The sequence below is a fragment of the Poecilia formosa genome, unplaced genomic scaffold (genome assembly GCF_000485575.1).
Source record: "Poecilia formosa unplaced genomic scaffold, Poecilia_formosa-5.1.2 Scaffold215, whole genome shotgun sequence".
Classification (NCBI taxonomy): Eukaryota; Metazoa; Chordata; class Actinopteri; order Cyprinodontiformes; family Poeciliidae; genus Poecilia; species Poecilia formosa.
The window spans coordinates 693,934-715,852 of record NW_006800154.1 but is presented as its reverse complement, the minus strand read 5'-3'; the positions used below and the strand labels follow the sequence as shown (position 1 = coordinate 715,852).

Below are 21,919 nucleotides of genomic sequence, written 5' to 3'. Positions count from 1 at the left end.
AACAAACCTACTTAGCGTTGAATAACCTCATTAGCAGTTTATGGTATTGTGAGATTGTTCTTCCTACGCTCTCATTTTATTTTAAAGTGTGACTTTATGCACTAAAAATGACCGATGCTAAGAAGCTAGCAGAGACATTTTTTAGAAACTAACCTGGTTCCAAAGAGTCGAACAGTGCTGTCAGGTTACAGCAGGAAGGTTCTTGATTCAGCTGAGGAATTTTGTACCCATTCCTTGGTTCGTGGTGTAGGATTTCTTTTCAAAGTATACAATATTTTTCATTATGTGTATCATCCAGTCAGGTGTAGCTCTTAAAACACAAGTAGATGACTTGTGTGTAGAAGTATGCATATATTTCTGCCTAACAACAGCCTCTAGATTTTGCATTTGGTTCTGCTTCCGTATTATGCATGTTGGTTGTACAGGGGCCTCTGGCAGACTAATGGGATTAATTTGAAACACTCTTCTGCTTTGGGTGTTTTACACAAATGAAGCAGAATTGCAAACATGCATTTTTCGGCCTGCTACGCATTGTGAGGTACTTCACCACACCAGTGTGGCTAATCCTGTTTTGTATTCCATACCATGACTCATGTGATCACTGTCTTCAATAATACATGTGCGGCCATATCATGAGAAGAAAAAAAAAACAAAACTGCGCGATCTTAGGGGAATTGAGGCTCAAAGAGTAATCCTCGTCTAATCCTTTTATTTTGAATACATGGAATGCCACAGTTAATGGAGTGATGTGTCTATTATTTTCACAAATGCACCGACGAGCAGTAATGCCTTGCCCTTTTTGCACTACCATGTGTTGTCAGACATACACCAACAAAAAGATTGTGCTCATCTGCTGTTTGTTTCTGAAGGAAATGCTTGGTGTGTCAGAGTCATTAATGGTGATTCCTCCTTTCCTATGCATTGGCAGTGCAGACGTTTATGTAAGTAGATAATTGAAACGTTTTAAGCGCAGATAAAAGTGCTACGTTTCGCACCAGTGGGTTATACGATGTGGAGTTACAGCTCTACTTTCAGCCTCTCTCCATCTCTTTGTCACATGAACCTCAGCCAGATGACTTCTACGCCTGCGGCGTCTAGTTACAGTGAAGGTTGCTGTTATTAAAGATTATATGACAGTGTCAGGGAGTGGCTAAGTGGAGGGTGCAAGCATAGAAAGTGGAGGGTGCAAGCATAGACTCTTAGATAGGTTGCCTCTTCTCACCTAATTACCAGTGTGATTTTATTACAGGTTGCTCTGATTCTGGCTTGGGATCCATTTGCAGATCTGCCTACGTATCTGGTGACAGTTGGGGAAAGATAAGGCACTCATAAATTAAGGTGAAATAAACTTGTTGAATTTTACTTGGTTTCAATTTACTTCAGTTTATAGCTTTTAGATAAAGACAGCTGTAGAAATTGCACATTTTCAAACAATTTTCTCTCTTCACATTAAGATAAGAATGGAGTGGTACCACTTGTGGACCACAGTTTCCAAAGAGTTTCTAAAAGGGAAGGGTCTCTCTCTCTCTCTCTCTCTCTCTCTCACTCTCTCTCTCTCTCTCTTTCTCTCTCTCTCTCTCTCTGTGTGTCTCTGATGGCAGCTTGCAATGCTGGGGAGGCTAAATTAGGCCCAATTTTACTGGCTTCCAACCCTGAAGTCACAGCAGCCATTCAGAGAGTGGGCGAGACTGCTGCTGCCGGGGTCTCTGCGGTAAGTTTAAGGAATATATGCTGAAAACTATGAAAGGTTTTGTAATTTACAGTTGATTTGTTGGTGTATATAGTTCAAACTACAAAAATTAAATAAAGAGTACTGTTATGAAAGAAGCAAATCGTTTTATATATTTTACCATGTTGACCTTTAGGTTTAAAAATTGTACTTTTTAATTGGAAACTGATCTAATTACCGTATTTTCCGCACTATAAGGCGCATCTTCAATGAATGGCCTATTTTAAAACTTTTTTCATAAATAAGGCGCATAGAATAGACACTACAGGAAGGATTGCCACCCGTACCTTTGTTCCGTAACAATAAAAAAGCGGTCCCTGAGTACTTTATATAGTAGGCTGCCCCAGTCATTGTTTCACTCACGGTGTTGGTGTTGCGATATTGTGCTCAACTGCTTTCTGGGTAACACAGACCAACCGACACGCTGCCGCCTCAGTTTCTATCAAACTTTATTAACAAACCAGCGATCCCAGCACGCACCGCGCGCTTCTTCTTCTATGGGCAAAAATGAAGTCGGCGGCTGCTTACCGTAGTTGCTAGACCTGTTGTGGCTCAATATTGGTCCATATATAAGGCGCACCAGATTATAAGGCGGACTGTTGGCTTTTGAAGGTTTTTAGGTGCGCCTTACTGTGCGGAAAATACGGTAAATGTTCATATTTCAAAAGTCAAGAAGTGTTTTTGTAATTTTTTGCTTCATGAAAATTTTCGTTATTAGTTACAATTTGCACGTTGTTATTATTGTAAAATAAGATAATTTTCTTGTATCAAGCTATACCTTTTTCTTTCAAATTAAAGTATTATGTACCACCTTACCAACAGTGGACAATCAATTGATTTATTTTAAAATATACCGTAGCAAAAGAAAAATAAATCACAGAACTTTTCCTGTTTTAGGTTAGTTAGCATTACCAAAAGTATTTATATTTACTGAAGGAATAATGGGAGCTACGTCTTTAGATATTTTAAAGACTTTTTTTTTCATTTTAGAACTATATCTGTAGAATTGATTAATTACTTTTTTAATATTATTTGTGTCAAACATTTTTTGTATCCCTCCACAAGCTTCTCAGCACAGTTTTCTGGAGTTTTGGCCCATTCCTTTACTCAGAACTGGCGTAACTGAGTCATCTTTATTGTTCCTTTGCTCCTTTTTAACGCTACAAATATTCCACGAAACTAAGCTCTGGGCTTTGAGATGACTATTCAAAAAGAAAGTACTTTGTCAACTTTTGAGCCACTTCACAACTAATTCAGTGCTATGCTTTGCCTCATTGTCTGTTTTAAGATCAATTTGTGCCCAAGCTGTAACTTCCTGGCTAATGTTTTAAAATGTAGCTTCAATCTTTCCACATAACGCTTTTTTTATGATGCCATCTATTGTCCTTCCTGTACTATCACACCCCCTCAAACTGATGCTAACACACCTATAATTAACAGCTAGGACGGTGTCCTCAGGCCGGCCAGCTTTCACCTTTTCCTCCAAATAATCTCCTGATAGCCATTATGACCAAACATTTAGTTTTTGTGTTAGCAGACCACCGGAAATGTCTCCAGTACTTTTAATACTTATAATTTTTGAAAAATGATCTTGGAAGGCTACTAGAAATTGTATAAATGTTTAAACTAGATTTGTTGAAAGTCTAAAATCCCCGTACAATCCCCGTTTTCGTTTGCTTTAAGATGGCAGATTCAATGTACTTTTTATCTGTTTGACATTTACAATAGATATTAGTCAGTACTTCTGTGTTTCATTTTTGCAAAGAAGCAGCCCAGCTTATTTAAAGTAATGATTTTTATTTGGCCCAATCAGGCTGTTAAGCATATTCCTTCCTTTTGTTCCGTATCTAGAAGAGTATTTTGCTGATGAACTGCTTGCTTCCCACCTCCTACTCTCTCGCTTATTTTTCCCACTTTGCTGTGCTGTCCTGTGTGATTGACCGTGTCTCTTTCTCTGCGCTGGCAGTTGGAGACAGGTGCTGAGTGCTGCTGAGTGTTGCTGCGTGTGTGGGCCCCAGAGGCCTGGTTCAACATTCCAGTGAAGGTTTGATAGACATAGTCCTTCTGGGAGGAAGAGGAGTGGAGGAAATGCAGCACTGGTCTACGCAGACAAACAACCGAAGGGGTAAGTGAAGCCCAGTAGAGTGTGTGTGTGTGTGTGTGCGTGTGTGTGTGTGACTCAGCGACACCCTACAAGCCCTCAGTGTCCTAATGTATCATTTAGCTTTATAGCTTATCTCTCAAGCTGCAAACTGACCTAATGTCACATACGCTTCCTCTTTTAATGCGCTCTTAGAAGCAATTCTAAGCATGCATACGCAGTCAGACTCCTTTTTATTAGTCACATAGCTCAAAACATACGAATGTAGCTGCAAAAATGTACTCTTAAATTATTAAAAATATTCACTTTTTTGTTGACACGGTGATGAAGTTGTTTGTGAAATCCGCCGGTATAAGTTAATGCAGCATAAATGTCTCGAAGAAAAGGACATAACTCACAACCTGAAGACAATAGAAGTCGTATGATTGTACTTTGCACACTTTAATCGAAAGCTGTACTTGCTTGTAGCAGGTGCTTCTGTTAGGTCTTCAGAGTGCGCATGTTAAATGCGAAGAGTGCATGCACGGTTGTGCAAATGGAGGGAAAGAGGAAGTTATAAAAAAAAAGGGGATCCTGAGAGAGGCGGGCAAAAATAACAAGGTGACCATATTTGGCATGAGTTCATAATGCAAGCAGAAGATGCAAATGAGATAAAGGAGCTGTTGTCATGGAGACTTGATGTTCCGCAGTGATGGCTTGCAGTAAACCTGACCACATTTGCGGTATGGCCGTTGCCAAGCAGACGGTCCTATTATGAGAATGTGAGAGAGTTAGAGTGAGAGAAGTAGAGGAAGGAAGGAATGAAGATGTCAGTTCGTCCCACAATGCACTGCACCAGCATGACCTGCATTGAAGCAGCTTGGTCTGTCCCAGTGGCACGTCAGCGATAGACAGACACGCAGGTAAAACTTCTGTCTATGAATCTATCTGAAGGATTTATATCTGTATACTGACTCGGTGCGCAACTATTTCTAAGAATATTTATTGTTTTGTGTTTGTTGTTATGCTTTAGCTACTTTCTACAAGACTTACAATACGAATCTAACGTAAACTAATTTAGCTAGTTCTCAACTTCTTTCCACCGTTGTAAGTAGAATTTGTGTGTAAGGAGCGAATAATGGTTATACATTTTATCTGCTGACTCCATTCAGACAGAAAATGAGATAAAGTTCCAATGAAATCCTACGCAAAGGTGTTTCCATTTAGTTTTTATTTTATCTCCAAGATAAGCGCAAAGCTCAAGCAGTATTTGCTCTTAAACACTTCGTGTCAGATGGGGACAAAGCACACTGCTATTTCCTCAGTCTGTATTTCAGATCTGGCAGTTTGAACTGCACCTGCTTCCCACCACTGTGTCAAAATGGAAAAAAAAAAAGCAAAAAAAACTTTAGAGAAAACCACAGAGCATGCAACGGGCAAATGCTACTGCAATTCTACATGAAGAGGCTCATTTGTTTAACTTTTAATTTGCTATAAACAAAGAGAGAGCACTGTGTTGCATTGGTCTCTGGGAAATATGTTTTGCTGTCATTTTGCAGCCTGTAAAACAGGACCGTTTTAAATTCATCCCTAAGCTGTTTTCATTTGATTCTAAATCATTGTGCTCTTCCAGTTGTTGTGATGGTCTGTAATGTGATTGTAATGTGTACTTGGAGACCTCGTGATGGATGAGCCTTCAGAGTTTGGCTCACAGAAGCTCTGGGATGTCTCCTCAGACCAGTGAGAGTTCACATCTGCCAACCAAAGTCATTTACAGACGACTGACAAATAGCTCAGCCCTGAGATGATATGGAAGCACAAGATGGAAAGTTGTGTTCATTAGGGATGAGGTAAAATATGAGAGGACATGTGGAGGTAAAACCCGACGTGAGGACTTTTTTATTTGACCGAGACGAATGAGTCACACATGAAAAGCTGCTGCTGCCAAGATTAAATTATGACTTCAATGGACCATCAAGATTTGTAGAGCTTCTTTGTGAAATTAGCTCAAGAATCCTGTCTTAGTTTTACTTTCTGATAACTATAAGCCCGAAATGATATTTTTAAAAGATACAAATCCTTCATCAAATATTTGGACTCAACAAAGGAGAGACAGTTTCACCTTAATGCTTTGCGGAGCTGATGTTGGTGGAGTTAATTTTCGCGATTTGCTAAATCTAACGACAACGTTTTACTTATGCGTTTAGGGGCTGAGTAGTTGGCTATTTCACTTTTCTTGCTGGCGGAATTCCCCTTTTAGTATACCACTTACTCACTTCTTCCTGTTTTCGGTTGGTTATCATCGTTTGTGTGTGAACAGTTTTCTCAGACTCATTGTGTTTATTCATGCTGCTCTCACTGAACTGCACAGAGAAGAGAAGTCACAACACCCTTCTGTCTGTAAGACAAGACATATGGGGGAAAAAAAATAAACCATTTGGTTAATGTCATCTGGAGAAATATGTAGAAATGAACAAAGTTCAGACTTTTTTTTTTTTTTTTAGATTTGACTCAGACTTTTGCAGAACCTGAAGATGTTGTGCGTCAGGCTAAATGTGCAGGCGTTTCGTGAATGCAAAATGTGTTTCAGTTGTCAGATCTATGTTTGGATCGGTAGGGAAATAAAACTGTGTACAAAGCAGACATCGAGGCTGCGTGGCTTTTTAAGACTAAGCTTTTTTTCCACGTTTGGATTTAAGCTATTGTGATATGAGCTGCCAATGGCAGTATGATGATGCATAGTTCATAAATATATGAATAAGATAGCAAGGTGGATGACTGAAAGAAAGAGGCAGAGGGCAGAACAGAGAGAGGCAGTAGAACGCTGTCAGCTGCAGCAGAAAAGGGGAAATTCCACGTCAGTGTTTGAGTTTCACAGGGACTTCAGATCTTTAGAGCTAATGCTAGTATGTGTAAGAAAATCAGTCGCTGTTTCAAATTATGGGTCAAGAAAAACTCGCCTTCCGTCCAAAGCTAATGTTCCGATAATTTAAAACAGCATTCCAGCCGGATTGCTCCATAATAGGAAGTAGTTCTTTCCAACACTGCAGACTAACAGCTGGTAATGGATAAAGGCACATAAAATTCAATCGCTTGTTATATTTTGCATAACAAAGTGTTTTGTGCTTTCTCACTGCTTCAACGTAATTCACTATCGGGCATAGTGAACTATAAGACGTTGGCCCCTGCTGCTCTCTTATCTACAAATTAGCACCAAGGATTTAAGGGACTGATGTGTAAATTAGCAATGACTTATCACCACGTGTGGAGAGATGCAACACTGGATCTGGTTTGCTCAGACCAGTTAAAGGCGGACAAACGCAAACATTTGAGTGTCTTTAGGAAATACTGGGACTGTGCTGTTGTATGTTACTCACTTCTACAGTAATGTACATATAACAATATACCATTTTCTGGGAAAAAAAGGAGTAAGAATTGCCATAGATTTTGGGTGTAAAAAATGTAATGTCTTCAAAGGAAATGCCTTCACCTTTCAGTTAGAGCTGAGGAAGCACTTCAAACAAAAGGTGCTTGTTCAGAACCTATTAAAAGGTTATCCTCTCAAGACCGGATGTCCACAGACGTCTTTTTTTTAAATTACTTTTAAAGGCTAGCTAATACTCGTCTTTACTCAGTGCAAAGACATAACTGGGTTTTTTTTTTGTCTGACAGACCCGCTGCGAGTCAGTCTAAGCAAATATGTTGGCTTGTCTATATAATCAACTCCCTGAAAACCGTTAAACCACATTTGGATATCAGTAGACATCTTTGAGTAAGCACCCTTTCACCTTTCAACAATGTTTCCATGTTGTTCAGATGGAAGACAACATCATCTTTTCCACGTTGATTGAAAATCCTCTCTGAAGGGTATAAACAGTTAATATCCAACTTGTGTCTGATAACTCTATTAGGTTCTTTATTTTTGGATAAATGTAGAGTAGTTGTGCCTTTAGGCCTTGAGGCCTAAAGGCACAAACTAACAGTTTCAGACCACAACTCCTATCTCAAAACTGTCACAGCTGCTTGGGGCTGTGAAGGCTGTTTTGTGGACAGATGTTTCATACATTGGTGTTGCACCTACTGGTGCAACACCAGAGATCATTTTGTGTGAAATATGTAAAGCAGAGTTCCCCAACCCTGGTCCTCAAGTGCCTGTTTAAAGGTTCTCAAAACAGTGTTTCCATAAAAGCATTTTGACGTTATTGACGTTGGAGTTACTTTAAGACAGAACAAGTCTGTTTTGATCGTGGACCATGAACGGTTTGATTAGTTGGTTTAAATCTGAGCCTTCGTATCTCGGAATGTTTTCACCGTCTAAAAAGGTCTGAAAAGAAACACGAAACAACAAAAGCTGTTTTCATCTTCGGCAGAATCAGCTGAGATACGAAGCAGTTAGCAGCTCCAGCTTTCTGCCCAAAATGTTCTAAATGTTTACTAAATGAAGATACTATGAGAAATATATACTTCAGGTAAGATGTCAACTGCGTAACATCTGCTTTTTTCTGGAACATCACTTTCTCAAATTCGGCTGCATGTGTTTTCTCAGCTATCTCATTTTTAGGAACGACATAGAATTTCCTTTCTTTGTTAAATAAAATATTTAGTAAAGCAGTTTCAATATTTCAAACAGAACTATATAAATGTTCCTTTCCTCTGATCCCAATCAAGGAAAATGAGGTTTCACAAGAGTATGAGTGAAAAGAGTATCAGTAACAAAGCTCTGCTCGCAGCTTAAAACCTGGAAGGATTCCTTTTGATGCCAGGGCCTCTATCTCCTAAGCTACCGGATATTGCAGCATCATAGCTGAATTCAATTTTTAGAGGCTCCCCTCTGACACAACAGCTCTTCCCCGAATACAAAGGTCGATGCACAGAAGCCTTGTGTCAACAGCCGTACAGGAGACTTTGTAGCTGTGTATGTTTCCCCACTTTTACTTTGTCCTTTATTAAGTTTCTGAAATGCAACAAACTTCCTCTATTTACTTTTTCTCCTTGATGTTACCTTAAATGTACCACTAGTAGTATATCTAGAATATAACTACAGCGCAGGTTGGGTATGACTGGTGTACCGTGTGATGCTGTTGCAATGAGACTGAGCTGAGGGTTGCATGCCACAGCAGAAAAGCAGCTCGAAGGAGAAAGAGGGGAGCGGGACAGAATCCAGACCTATTCTGTCACACACTCCCTGTAAATCTTTCCATACTTGTTTCCTCCACACCCCTTATTCTTTTCATTCCACCCAGCTTCCATTTTCTACCCAACTTTCACACACTTTGCTCATAGTCTAACTTCATGGTCGTGATGTTATTTGCTTTTGGATACCCCCCCCCCTATCTCATTGTCCGCAGTCATTTTTTTTTTTATGTTTATCTTGTTTCTTTCTTTAAATTATTCTCTCATTCTTTTTTTTTTTTTGCCCGTTTCCTCTCTCCTTCCCCCAGTTTCACTGGAAAGGCAAGGGCAATGCTGCTGTAAGTGAGCCAGTACTTCCTGGTGTTGTTTTAGGGAGAGGGGGGGGAGTGGGGGCGTGGCTGGCTTTGAGTTTAGGTTAGGGAGAGGGAACTGCAGGATCTGTATGCTCAGTGCAGTCAGGGCTCCCTCCTACTCCTCCTCCTTCCTCCTCCTCCTCCTCCTCCTCCACAGCTGTTGCTACTGCCGCCCAGCGAGCAGCACTTCCCTGCAGCAGACAGACGATCCAGAGGCTGGGGGATCAGTAAAGACACAACCCAACCCGTCTCAGCACAGCTCGGCACAGCCCGGCTCAGACGCTCGAAGAGAGCCTGGGGAGGGGATACACTGCAACACATTCACACACACACACAAACACACACACACACGCGCACGCACAGGAGCGCGCGCGTGAGCGATCAGACACACACTCCTCTCTCTCTCGCTCTCGTTTTCTCTCTCTCGCTCTCTCACTCTGGTGCTCGGTTCTGCACTGCTCCTTCACTCATTCGCTGCTGATTCACTCACTCCCTCGCTTGCCTCTCCTCTGCCAGTCGCTCTGCCTTGCTGCGTTCTGCCTGCCTTCCCCCTGCCCGCCTGCCTGCCTGAGAATGGTCCAGCCGGTGCCTAAGGGTCTGCTGTCGCGGCCTGTCTGAATGCGCGCATAAACACACAGAGCCAGTCGACACACGGAAGCTCACGCGCACAGAACTGGAGAGCAATGTGAGAGGTAAGAGCTGGGGTTCACCACCCTCCACCCTGTCTTGTTGGTTTATCGAGATCTTTCCTCGTGTGCGAGCTTCAGGCTCCACTTTGCAAAGTAAGTCTCCATGCAGTGGAGCGCATAGGTAGAGAGATCGAGATTCATTGCCTTTACAGTCTTCTGCTGCGAGTGGACTTCTATTTGTTGTAGCCTATTTTATAGAAATGAGCACACACTCACTGAAAGACACATTCTTGGCTCAAATCACACCGTCACACAACAACTTCTTCCTGAGGGTAGCGCTGCTTTGCGAGAAAATATGCTGGTATATGTGTGTGTGTGTGTGAGAGAGAGAGAGACTTTGGAGGGCCGTGGTTTTTCCAGGAAGCAGTGGAGAGGATCAATAGATCGCCCACTCAGCTTCCATTCCCTCCATCTGACTCAACGTTGGACATGTTGGAATCCTGCAGGGCATGGTAAACATTGAGAATGGTAACGATCTCCAAAGGCATTGCCCCCCCGCCATCCGTTTCTTGCTGCGTCAGCCCAAAGGTGGAAAGCATGGCTTCATATCTTTGTGTGTTTTTAAACATGCATGCTGTGTGAGCCAAACTCCCACCCCAGCATATGTAAATTGCGTGTGACATAAGAGGCTACTGCTACCTTTTATGGTGAGAGCCGTATTTCAGGACAGTAGAATGTTGCCAAGCATTTTGGGTCACGGGAGAAGAGTGTGTTAGAGGGTGACTGTCTGTGGGAGTGTGTGTGTGTGTGTGTTGGCGGGTTTGTCTGTTTGAGTGTTTTCGTGCGACTGACAGCAGGCAAGTAACGAATAGGGAGGAAGAAAGTTTAAGAGGCAACGAGGGACAAGTAGGAAGTCCAAGTACATGGAGATAATTTAGTTGATGTTTCGACGGGAGAGAAAGTAAGTGAATTTTCGCATTTTTAACGCTTTGAAGTATTCTTTTAGGTTCTTGCGTTGTGCTTTTCTTTCTTTAAAGTGCTGGGTTTGTTTCAGCTCATCTTGTCAGTTTAAAAGTCGCAAAAGTGCTAATATTTGTGGGGAAATGGTTTGTTTCGTATCAGAGTTGCGGTTATTTTAGGTATTTCATCCGTTCGGCTTCCATTTCCTCTTTTCAGATTCCAAGAACACTCTGACCAAAAGAAAATCATTAATTATTGTACCGTACATAAAAAAATAAATAAGTAATGCAAGAGATGTTTACAGTTTACACAGAATTGAACTCTGGCCTCCGTTCCTTTTCTCCCTTCTCGTTGTCTGATCTTCTCACTATCTCTGCCCTCCTCCTGTTTGCCCTGCTGGGTTTCTTCTTGGTGGTGTGTCTGTGGTTGGGGGAAAGGAAGAGGAATGTTGTTGTGATTGAGCTGGATTCACGGTTGCTAAAATAGTAGCAGTGCAATTTGAATTTGTGTAGACACGCGGACTAAAGCGTAATAGACTTTAAAGAGGAGACTGTGGAAAAGTCCTTCCTGCAGGTAGACTTCTCCGAGTCGTTGCCTCGCTGCGATGTCAGAGCAACATGCTGCTGTTGTCAGTGTAAATATGCATGTAAACTCTGGGTGCAGACTGTTGTCCAGTGATGTATGTCACCTGTGATTTAATCTGCCCTACAGACAGGATTTTGTGCATGGGTGAGTCTGCACTGACAGGTTAAGCCTGCATTACACGAGGAATCCTATACATGTTCCTATGATGTTATGACAACATTTTAACCCCATCTGAGTGACACTTTCCCACAGCTTTTGTTGGGTAAGTCTCTCTCCACTTTGTACAATCCTGGCTAAGCTAATAATAATAATTGACTGGAACAGCTGTCAGAGGCGGGACACAGCTCTGTGTTACTCCTATAATTAACATGTCTTTAATCGTACATGATACTTATCTAATTCTTTGCTTATCAGCAGTTAATAATTTTAGGAGAGATAGACAGAGCAAATATTTGAGAGCTTCCTTTCACCCTCATTTGCATCGTAAGTCAGTACTTAGCACTGTAATACTGTAATGTTTGCTTCAGACTTCTAACGTAGGTCGATAAATGCATATTTAAAACATGAGCTATCCCAACTCAAAATGATCCTTCTCTGTAAAAGAAGGATAATTCTTCTTTTACAAAAATGTAAGTCTTCCAAAGTAGCATACTTTAAGCATACACAAAATTTAGAGATTAGTTTGATTACTAATACACAAGAACCATGACTTTTTACTGTGGGCAGTGCATCAGCATAAACCAAAATAAAGTGTTGTATGTGTGTTTGTACTCGTAAAAATATATTTTAAACAGAGAAATGCTGTGTTTTTTTTTTTCTTTACTGACTTGTGAAGAGTAAAATTATCTCACAAAATACATCAGAATGAGTCGAACTACACACTCAATAAACTTTGATAACTAAGAATATATTTACAGTTGTGAGTTTATCCGGAAGCTCACCCATGTTGTTTCCTTTCTAAAAGTGCCCCTCAGATACTGTATTTCCATTTTTAAGTGCTACATCTTCCTTTATCCTCCCCCTGCTCCATATAAACAGCTAAATAACCCTCAGACACGGCACTTTGAGCAGAGCGTGGCTGGCTGGGATAAAGACAGGATTCGTTCCATTTTTCAACATCCTCTACTCTGTTTTTGTAGGCAAGGCAGCTAGGCAATTATGACAACGGTGTTTAAAAATATGACCTTCTCTATCGTGTTGCAAAGTATTGTCACTCCGTCATGCGGACGGCAAACCGAGCGGACCACAGCACAGACAACATAAACACTGTCTTGGCAAGTTGTTGGTCCATTGCCATTTAGGTTTAGAGCGATATATATCCTCCATTAAAACCTACCGACCCGTCTAGCGCACGTCTGCAGAATCTCTCGGAGACAGTTGTTGAGATCTGTTTTTTGCAGATCACAGTTATTCATACACATTGTTTATATTTCCAGTAAGTACATAAACTGAATTTGCCTTTGCTCATTTCTAGGCACACGCCTGCATGAGGTTCTGACGGTAACCTCGAGTTTAATGGTGTCACACTATTTGCACAAAAACAATTAAAGTTGCCCAACAACTATCCACCAACAAACTGCTTTTGTCTAAAACAGAAAAAGAGCTATTATTTCTAATGTCTACAGCCTGATTTTTATACATGGATTTGTAAACCTTCCTCTAAATGTAGTGGTAGTTTTAAAGTTCTTAAAACAGGAACTGTTGTCCCTGTTTGCTTTGCTGTTTAAATTTAAATCATTAGAACAGTAGGGTAGAACATTCTAGCTTTTTTAGAATCTTAATTATATTTTTAACCTTAATGTATCTGCTCATGCCCACTCAGTGTAGTGTGTACTAACCTTGCTAATCTTAATAATTGCCCTAATTATTGAAGCTAAAAAAAATAAAAAATCCACTCATTAGCTCATCTACTTATTGTGCCATGAGGCCATACATGGGTCCAATCACACATGTACACAAAGATACAGTGTTGTAGACAGCTAGATATTCACCACATCTGAAGAATACTCTCTGTTAGGACAGACCGAGGTTTGTGTTTTGTTGCTAAGGTTTGCATTTCTGTATGTTGTCAGTGTGTGCATGTGTGTGTGTGTATGTGAGACTAGTTTTGTCTATGTATGCTAAACAAGAGATCTCATTGTCCCCAGCGGTTTGCGCTAAGAGGAATCAATAGGCATTGTTTGTTTGGCATTCCTAGCCGGGGCTGCACTTTCAGAGTCAAATTATATATAATTGAAGGACAAAAACTTAGTAGACATAATAGTTAAGAAGACCTAATAGCTTGGTAGTGATGACGATGACACAAGGAGCATAAGAATGAATGTCAATATCGAAATAAAACCAACAGGATGTCCTGTGGTTTCACTCATTGCCATACACATGAGTCATGTATTATTAATTAAAAAAAAAAAGTCTGATTGGTTTCCTTTCAGAAAAAATCCTTTTTTTACTCAGTAGTCATGGCTGGTTTGCATTGGCCTCTCAGGAACAAATGTTCGACTATAAATGAGCTGATATGTGCACCAAAGTGTATGTGTGGATGTAAAGGTCAGCGAGGATGCTTTTTTTTTTTTTCCAAGCACACGGTGCAGTGTGAGCACAAAGGCCAGCGGTGTTGCATTTCCCACTGGTTTGTGTTCTGTGATGACCTGCATCAGCAAACTGTCACCCTGACTCCACCTCTGTCAGAATGCTGAAACTACTCCATTTTACTGAAGAGCAGCAAACCAGAAGGCGCCAATGCCTATCTCTTTGCTGTCGAGGTAAAAACAAACAAAAAAACAATCAGACTGGATTTAAAGCCCAATTTGTGTTAGTAAATTAAATCAAGCACGTAGTGCCTATGATCACTAACATACATTCATTTATTCCGTATTATTTAAAGTATGAATGAAGCATAAAGTGATGACGGTTTGCCCTCTTGTCTGTTTTTTTTTTTTTTTTCCATTTACAAGATTACTGAAAAAGTTCATTTAATTTAAAGAGGAAATTTGAACCATTTCTATTTTTCATGACCTAAGCTGTCAAACTAAGTTAATGTGCTGTTAGCTACATTTAAAATGTGGGCCCTTATTAATTTTGGGGAAGTTTAATCTGGCAACCACACCTCTTTTTTTTTTTTTTTCGGTTAAAATAACAGCAACACTTCAACATCCCCTTCGTACTTTTGCAATACTTTGACAGCTTCGTCTTCTTAATCAGTTGAGACACGTCTCCGTTGCAAAACAGTCTTTTGTGCCGGAGAAAAACCTCAGTGAATAATCACCAATCAAACCTCAAGCAGGCTTTGTGCTCCGTTTGTGCGTTCTGTGAAAGCCGAGTGCTGTCGTTGTTGAGCCGATATGTTGTGCAGCCCATTATGAAGAGAAAGCAAAAGATGTGCAGACTTGTTTCTGATACCGCGTATGCCGTTAAGGCATTCGCCGGTGTCACATGACCGCGAGCCGCTGCTGCTGATGTGCTGATATCGAAGATGAACTTCTTCTTTTCGCCGCCATGCAATATTTGAACCACGTGTTCGAAAGGCAGACGGGAAGCACACAGACTTTTTTGTTTGCTCTCTCGCACCGTCATGTTCCACCGTTGTGGCTGACCTTGCACCAGCCTGCGAGACCTTGGAGCCTAAAGGAGGGCTGCCGAGGATGCTGGAGGAGAGTTTAGACGCGACAGTCACATTAATATATGGATGGAGCTTTGGCTCCTGTATGAATTCATCCTGAAACATAATGTGAATTTGATGGTTCAAGCCAATAACTTTTTTTTTTTTTTTTTTTAAAGATGGATCCACAGGAGACAGTTAAAGTGGAATTATATAGAGGACTGGAAATACTGACAGGAAAGGCCACTGAGATGAAGAAATCAATAGGGCAAGAATGCCTGCGTCTGGACATGATGGATCATAAGGAGAGCTCATTATCCCGCTAGCACATTACCTTATACTGCATTGTCACAGATATCCACTTGCCTGACTCAAACAGAAACCATGGAAACTGATTAAGACGGATCTCAGGGGGCAGCCGTTTTTCAAGCGTCGAGTCATTACACTCTCGTTTTCTTAAAGACGGCCGCTGATGCCTTTCACTTAAATCTTTATATAGAATCCTCCGTTCCCGCTCATTAATGGTGTCCAGCTGTGGCTATTGTTCAGAAAAAAAAAAAAGCTGCAGTGTGGTTTATGGAGTGTTTGCACCACGCAGTGCAACAGCATTAGTCTCATCAACACTATATGATGTTAAGCAGGTCCTGCAGACATGGCTGATCTTTAACAGGGATGAGGATGAAATGATGAAAAACTAGGAGAGTTCATGGGAACTGAAATTCATGCAAACGAAATGATGGTATACTGTGTGCTATATGTGTGATTCCAGGCACCAGTCATTCTCTGAGAAACAAACAGTTGATAAAATATTAAAATAATTCATTTAGAGACACTGTCAAAATTACTAGAGTCTCCTGTCTACAGCCCTGTATGGTAGCTGTATTGTTTATGCAGTGAACTTGTATACGCAGCTGCACAACTGAAGAAGTTGCAGCATTTGTTTACAATTATGGTTGAGCTCCAAAGGTCATTTCTAGCAGTAATACTTCCTCAAGGTCATCCAAGGTAAAAAGGTATAATTTCTCTTCTGCTTCTCTGGGTCTGCTAACATGTTGTCTGTGTTGCTGGATCCTAGCGGCTCGGGCTGAGCCTCTGCGCCGCTCTGATATAGCGTGTTGTGATCGTTAACTTAGCAGGGGTCAGTTGTGTTACTGAAGGTGCATATACTTTTTCTGGGAAATGCGATTTCTCTGCACAGAGGGTGTGGTGACTCAGGCTGCCGGTGCGATAAGAGCAGAATGGGCCCCTGGGAGCCCAATCATGTAAATGGCGAGCAAATTGGTGCACCAAAAAATGACAAAAATAAATAAATAAACACTGCCTGGAAAAGAAAACCTTAGTCGAGGAAACAAGCCTTCATCTTTTTTAAACTTTTAAAAAGTATCCTGCTGTAATAAGCATAACATGGAGACCGACGCAGGGCTGTGATGTTGGCCCGGTGAGAATAATGCGTTGTGTGGCAGCGTGACTGATCACCTGTTTATGAGAGAACCAGCAGTTATATAAATAATAAACAGAGTGATAATTTTCGCTCTGCGCCTGTGTTTTTCTCCAGCAGCAGTCAGGTCGGCCTCCTGTCTGCTCCTCCCCCTCTTGCTCTCACCTGGCCCTCGGCCCAGAATGTTGCTGCAACTCCGCTCGTTCTCATTGGTCCCCTCTCTCACAAGACTTTACAAGAAAGGAAATGACTAAACTCTTCTCCCTCATGCCCTGCCTCAACTTCCCTCCCTGCTTTCACTCTTCCCTTTCTTTTTTCTTTCCTAAACCGCTTTAATGACTGACCGACCTCTGCTTGATGAGACTGTAGGCGACACTGGAGCCGATCTGATCTGATTTTGCCTCGTCGATCAGAAGAGGCGGAAGTTGTGAATAGCTGCTTTTTGCGGTTTTGTTTGGGGTTTTTTTTGTTGTCGTTCTGTGTGAGTATGAGCGCGGTGGCACAATGAGCATGTGTGCATTTTTAGTGCACAGGCTATGGCGAATGTTGTTTTTGTTTTTAGCTTACATTGCTGCATTTCTGACATTTTTACATTTTCTTCATTCCCACAGCTGCATATTGTTGCGGCGGCACGATTTAAAAGGTGCAGCAGATTAGAAACTCCTCTGAAAGCTACAAGAGAGAGAAAAAAATAAATATTTATTTAACACACACTATTAGACTAATCTGTCTGTCTCTTTTCCCCCTCTCTCCTCAGAGGAAGTGCCTTCCCTGATGTCTGCTGCAGCTTTGACCTGCTTCTACAGCTGAAGCTCCATCCCTCCCCTCTTCCCTTGCTCGCTCGCTTGCTGCCACAGTTTTAAGAGTAAAGGGACAACGACCACGCCCTTCCCCGTTGCTCCACCATCAGCATCCACTCCAACATCAGCCCTACTCACCAGACGACCCTCGCTGCTCACCACCAGCTGACCAGCCTTACCACTGCACCGCCAGGCCCCACAAACAGCATTTCACCCACCTTGCCTTTCACCATCGCCTTCAGCCCCTTAAGGCCTCTGTTCAGTCCTCAGTGTCCTTAACCTTCCTGAAGCAGACTATACAGACTGTCACCTTTGTTGCCTGCTTCACTGCACCCAACCAGAGGGCTCTCTCTTTTTGGATGTTGCATAAGAGAGTAAGCAATAAACACAAACAGTGAGGAGGAACAAGTTGGCTAAGACGTCTCCCGGTTATCTCGGACCTGTTGCCAGATGCTGTTTTGCATCGGGAAAATGACTCATTAACGTCCACAGCAAAACACTGTCCTGCAGCATTTCACCAAGCCGTACGTTTCTGAATGTTTCATTTCAGCTTGTCACAAGCAGCAACGATACCAAGGAAGACATTTAAAACAAGGCAGGACAATAGTGGATTAAAACACTAGAAGAAGTACTTTATCCGCACTTGAACGTATCTTTGCTAGGAACACCTTTTGCCTGCGTTTTGCCATGGCCATGAACATAGCACACATCCGCGACACAAAGTGGCTCACACTGGAAGTATGCCGGGAATTTCAGAGGGGCACGTGCTCGCGCTCCGACCAGGAGTGCAAGTTTGCCCATCCGGCCAAGAGCTGCCAGGTGGACAACGGACGGGTGATTGCTTGCTTCGACTCCCTCAAGGTAAGAAAAGCATAAGCCGTGTCTCGGCCGGTGAGACAGATTACAGATTAGTGGCTGAAAAGCTGTTGAGGAACTATGTAGAGCTAAAAACTGGAAATAGCATGAGCAGCATCAGGTCTTGTTTTTTTGTTTTTTTTGCCCTACCCCTTTCTGGTCATGTGAGTCAACTGTAATAAAGAGGAAAAGGAAGGTAAATCTTTTTGAGGAATTAAACTGGCTTTTTTTTTAAACCAATAATGGTAATATGACTTTACAGAACAAGCTACAATGTTTTGACCTCTGTAGATCTGATTACACTACATCAACACTGTGGCTTGATTTTTTAGAAATGCAACATCCCACTGGAAATAAAAACATTGCCACCATTTTGCTAAGAGGATAAAAAAAAACCCTAACAGGCTGCCATGTAATTCTGTACAGCCCCCCTTAGTATTTCACATCGAGGTATCTAAAAGGACTGAAGCGATGGCATCCTTCAAACCACTTCCTGTGTAAAGAACGAAGGGCGGCCACAGGGGGTTGGTGCGAGTATCTCATTCTGCATGTTCATGTTTTTGAGCACAGTTGGAGGCAGTTTTGGAAAACCGTATGCAATCATTTCCCAAGTGGTAGCAAAATGAAAGAAAAAAGAAAACCTTTTTTTCTTAGTCCTTCTGTCACAAGCCGTCTATCAGACGGAGCTCAAGATCTCAACTGAGAGATTATTTTAAACCCAAAGCCTAGAGAACAAGATAATGGTTTATGTGTTTGTGCTTTATTTTTTATATATATATATATATATATATATATATCTAAAGAGACTTTAGATCTCTTTAGATTAATATGAGACTGAGTTGTTTAGAACTAAGAGTTTATATCAGGATTTTGATCATCAGAAGGCAGAAGCAGAGTCATGCTCAAATTTATTCACAATTCGCCTCTCGGTGTGATTGGTACGTTTCTTTTTCAGTGGATCTTTTGAAAATTAGGAGTGCTGGCAATCTGTCACACCACTGTTAACTGCCTGCATCAATTTGCAACCTTCCTCATGGGACAAGTAAAGAAAAGCACATGATTCCACAAGAAAAAGTGTTTATTTCCGTCTCCTATATGGCTGCAGAGATGCTGCTGTGTTACCAGAAATACACAGCGTGGGTAAAACTGTAGCAGCACCAATCGATCAGCCAATTTCCTCTTATGAGTAGTTCTGAGCCAATCTGAAAATGAGTCGAAACAAAGAACTTTTGCCATTTTTAGTCTATGAACACATCAATCAATTGCATCTATGTTAAGAAACTTTTGTACTCACAGTTGGTCATTAAACTATTGATACCGGTATACCACGGTTTAAAACAATGTTTTAATTCGACCAGCATGTTTATTCTGACTGGAAGTAAGAGTGCTCCAGCAAGAGTGCAGACTTGAAGCTGAAATTCCTTCATTTTCTGTTGGATTGAAAACAAAACAATCACCTGTCAGGTAATGTAGAACATTTTTCTGTAATTTGATTTAGTTCTTGGGGTATAAAAAGGTCAAACCTCATAGAAAATTGGAAAATTGTCGGAAAAAGTCTGTTCACTGCATCATTAGGTAAACGGTTAGTACTGGCAAGTGAGATCAATAGATGTTAACGAGGACAAAAAAATATCTGAACTTAATCTAGTGAAATATAATTAGTACAAAAACCTGACACAGTTAATTTCTGACTATTTTGAGGTCACATTTTGAGGTCACATATTCTCGTCTATTTTGAAGGTACAGATCATAATTGGAAATAAGCAGCTGTTATGTGCCTGATTGAACGCTTCAGAATGGACTAATGTATTTGTTTAAACCAGTTTTCAGGGGGACTTGTGTAGCTCTTTTTTTTTTTTTTTCCTTTAACCATTTGTCCCATTTTTTTCCTGGAAAAACCAGAGCAGGTCTATAAATAAAAATTAAAAAAAACACAAGAAAAAAGCTGATTGAGCAAAAAGGATGGGGGGAGGGGAAAAAAGCATAAAAGAACAATAACAAATATGAAATGAAGCCTGTTGATTATTCAAACATCTAAAACAAAAATACACAGAAACATCTGCATTGCACCGCATTGGGTTTTCTGTCGCACGGACCCACAAACACGTTCACTGACAGAGTGAGTTGTCCTACTTTAATTTACTGTTGAAATAGGACAAACTCTCCAATGAGCGCCGTTACAACAGGCCATATTGCTCTCCTTTACTTGTCTCGCACTCGACATCAGTGCATCCTCTTGGACGCGTGCACAAGCTCCTGGCCCATGAGAGCGGATCGACCTTCTTCTTGAGAAGTATATAATTAGAACAGGTCTCACATGATCACCAGTGCATTGCTGAGCAGGTCACACCCAAACCGAGTCATTTCCCCCAACATCCACTCTCTATCTCTTTTTAGCCAACGTTTCATGTGTTGCACGCGCACGCAGGCATGCACAGAGATAACGCACACGTTCTGCTCACGCAGTCGTTCCCTTACGCGGGCGTAAGAAAAAAAAAAGTTGTAATTTTTCACGGCAACATGCCCGTGGCGTCCATGTCGTTGCGTTTGGACCGTGTCGCGTCCTCCGTCAAACACACCACAGCGTTTGAGGATGCAGATATGCACGCGTGTGTTTTATGCGCGTGTTCTTCTGGCCTCAGACTTGGCCTTAACCCCGGAGCACAGCCCTCTCTGTCTCTCCGGTCGGTGCTGCACGGACAGCTCAGCTATGTTGAAACAGGGTAAATATTTAGAGAGGGATAATGGCAGCCTCGACTCCTGGATTTTAATTTGGCTTTGTAACTTTGTTAGTTGATGATTAACCGACTGATCAGATTGGGTGGGCAGAATATGCTGATTTGGGATCTGTGTAAACAACATGCTCATAGTTAAAACTGGAAGAAGCCATATGCTTTACCTTGTACAGATAGAGAACTTAAAGTAGATGCTTTTTGTCGTTTCGGTGAAGGAAGCCTAGATTTTTTTTTTTTTTGTTTGTAATCATATCTGCAGAATCATGGAAGTGGATGGATGCCTCATTAGTTAAAATTAAATTGAGTGTGCCATAACTCATCCCGCTCTCAGCTATGATTGAACTTGTTGTTGCTTGTTTTCATACTTGACGGGCTTCTTCTTCTTCTTGATATCCCCACTCAGTTCGTTTTTGTTTTTTTCCTCCTGTCGTCACACCCATCTAGAGCACGGCTCACATTATCCCTCGCAAACATCTTGTTACCTCAACAGCCTCAAACACATACATATGTACATATTTACACACAAAAACCTGTGTGGCAAGTGTTTAGCAGTGTGGAGTGACAATAAGTCAGTGATATTAGCTCATTAGCATTAGCAGCTCGTTTTGTTTGTACCTCCGTTTTGCAGTCACAAAAAAAAGCGGTTAAAATCCGCCATGGACAACGGTTTGAATTCGCTTTGATGCATGATAGACTTTGTTCCCTGTCTAAGTGACACGCCCATGGTGGTCACTTCTTAGTTTGGATAAAAAGAGGTCAAACACTTGTGCATGCATATGCTATGTTTGTGTTGCAGCTGCAGTCTGTTCACTTCTGGATTGTTCTGAGTCAAATTTCTACTTTAATCATTTCATCTGCAGTCCAAGCAATAAGCAACTGGATAGATTATGCGTTTTTCCTCCTGGGGCATTTTCTGCTAAGAAAATTCTGGAGCTCACACTGGCTTTTAAAACTTTTCTTAAAATAAATTTGGAGTTAGCATAAAGGAAACAGGAAAGATGTAGGTAAACTGTTTTTTTTTATA

At 41.3% G+C, this 21,919-nt stretch overlaps 1 protein-coding gene across 5 annotated transcripts in view; it reads left to right on the top strand.

Moving 5' to 3' along the window:
• The first annotated feature begins 1,258 nt into the window (after positions 1–1,258).
• Positions 1,259–21,919, top strand: part of LOC103148960 (muscleblind-like protein 1) — a 37,780-nt gene continuing 17,119 nt past the window's right edge. Inside the window, exons 1-4 of one of the 5 annotated variants that reach the window (XM_016679564.1) lie at positions 1,259–1,338; positions 1,602–1,711; positions 3,696–3,854; positions 17,263–18,166. In XM_016679564.1, the coding sequence (XP_016535050.1) occupies positions 17,993–18,166 (174 nt within the window). In that variant the 5' untranslated portion in view covers positions 1,259–1,338; positions 1,602–1,711; positions 3,696–3,854; positions 17,263–17,992. Of the gene's footprint in view, positions 1,339–1,601; positions 1,712–3,695; positions 3,855–4,634; positions 4,733–9,399; positions 9,988–10,679; positions 10,886–16,764; positions 16,987–17,116; positions 17,149–17,262; positions 18,167–21,919 lie in introns of those variants that run through there. The other 4 variants (XM_016679567.1, XM_016679566.1, XM_016679563.1 and 1 more) reach the window with 4 other exon arrangements.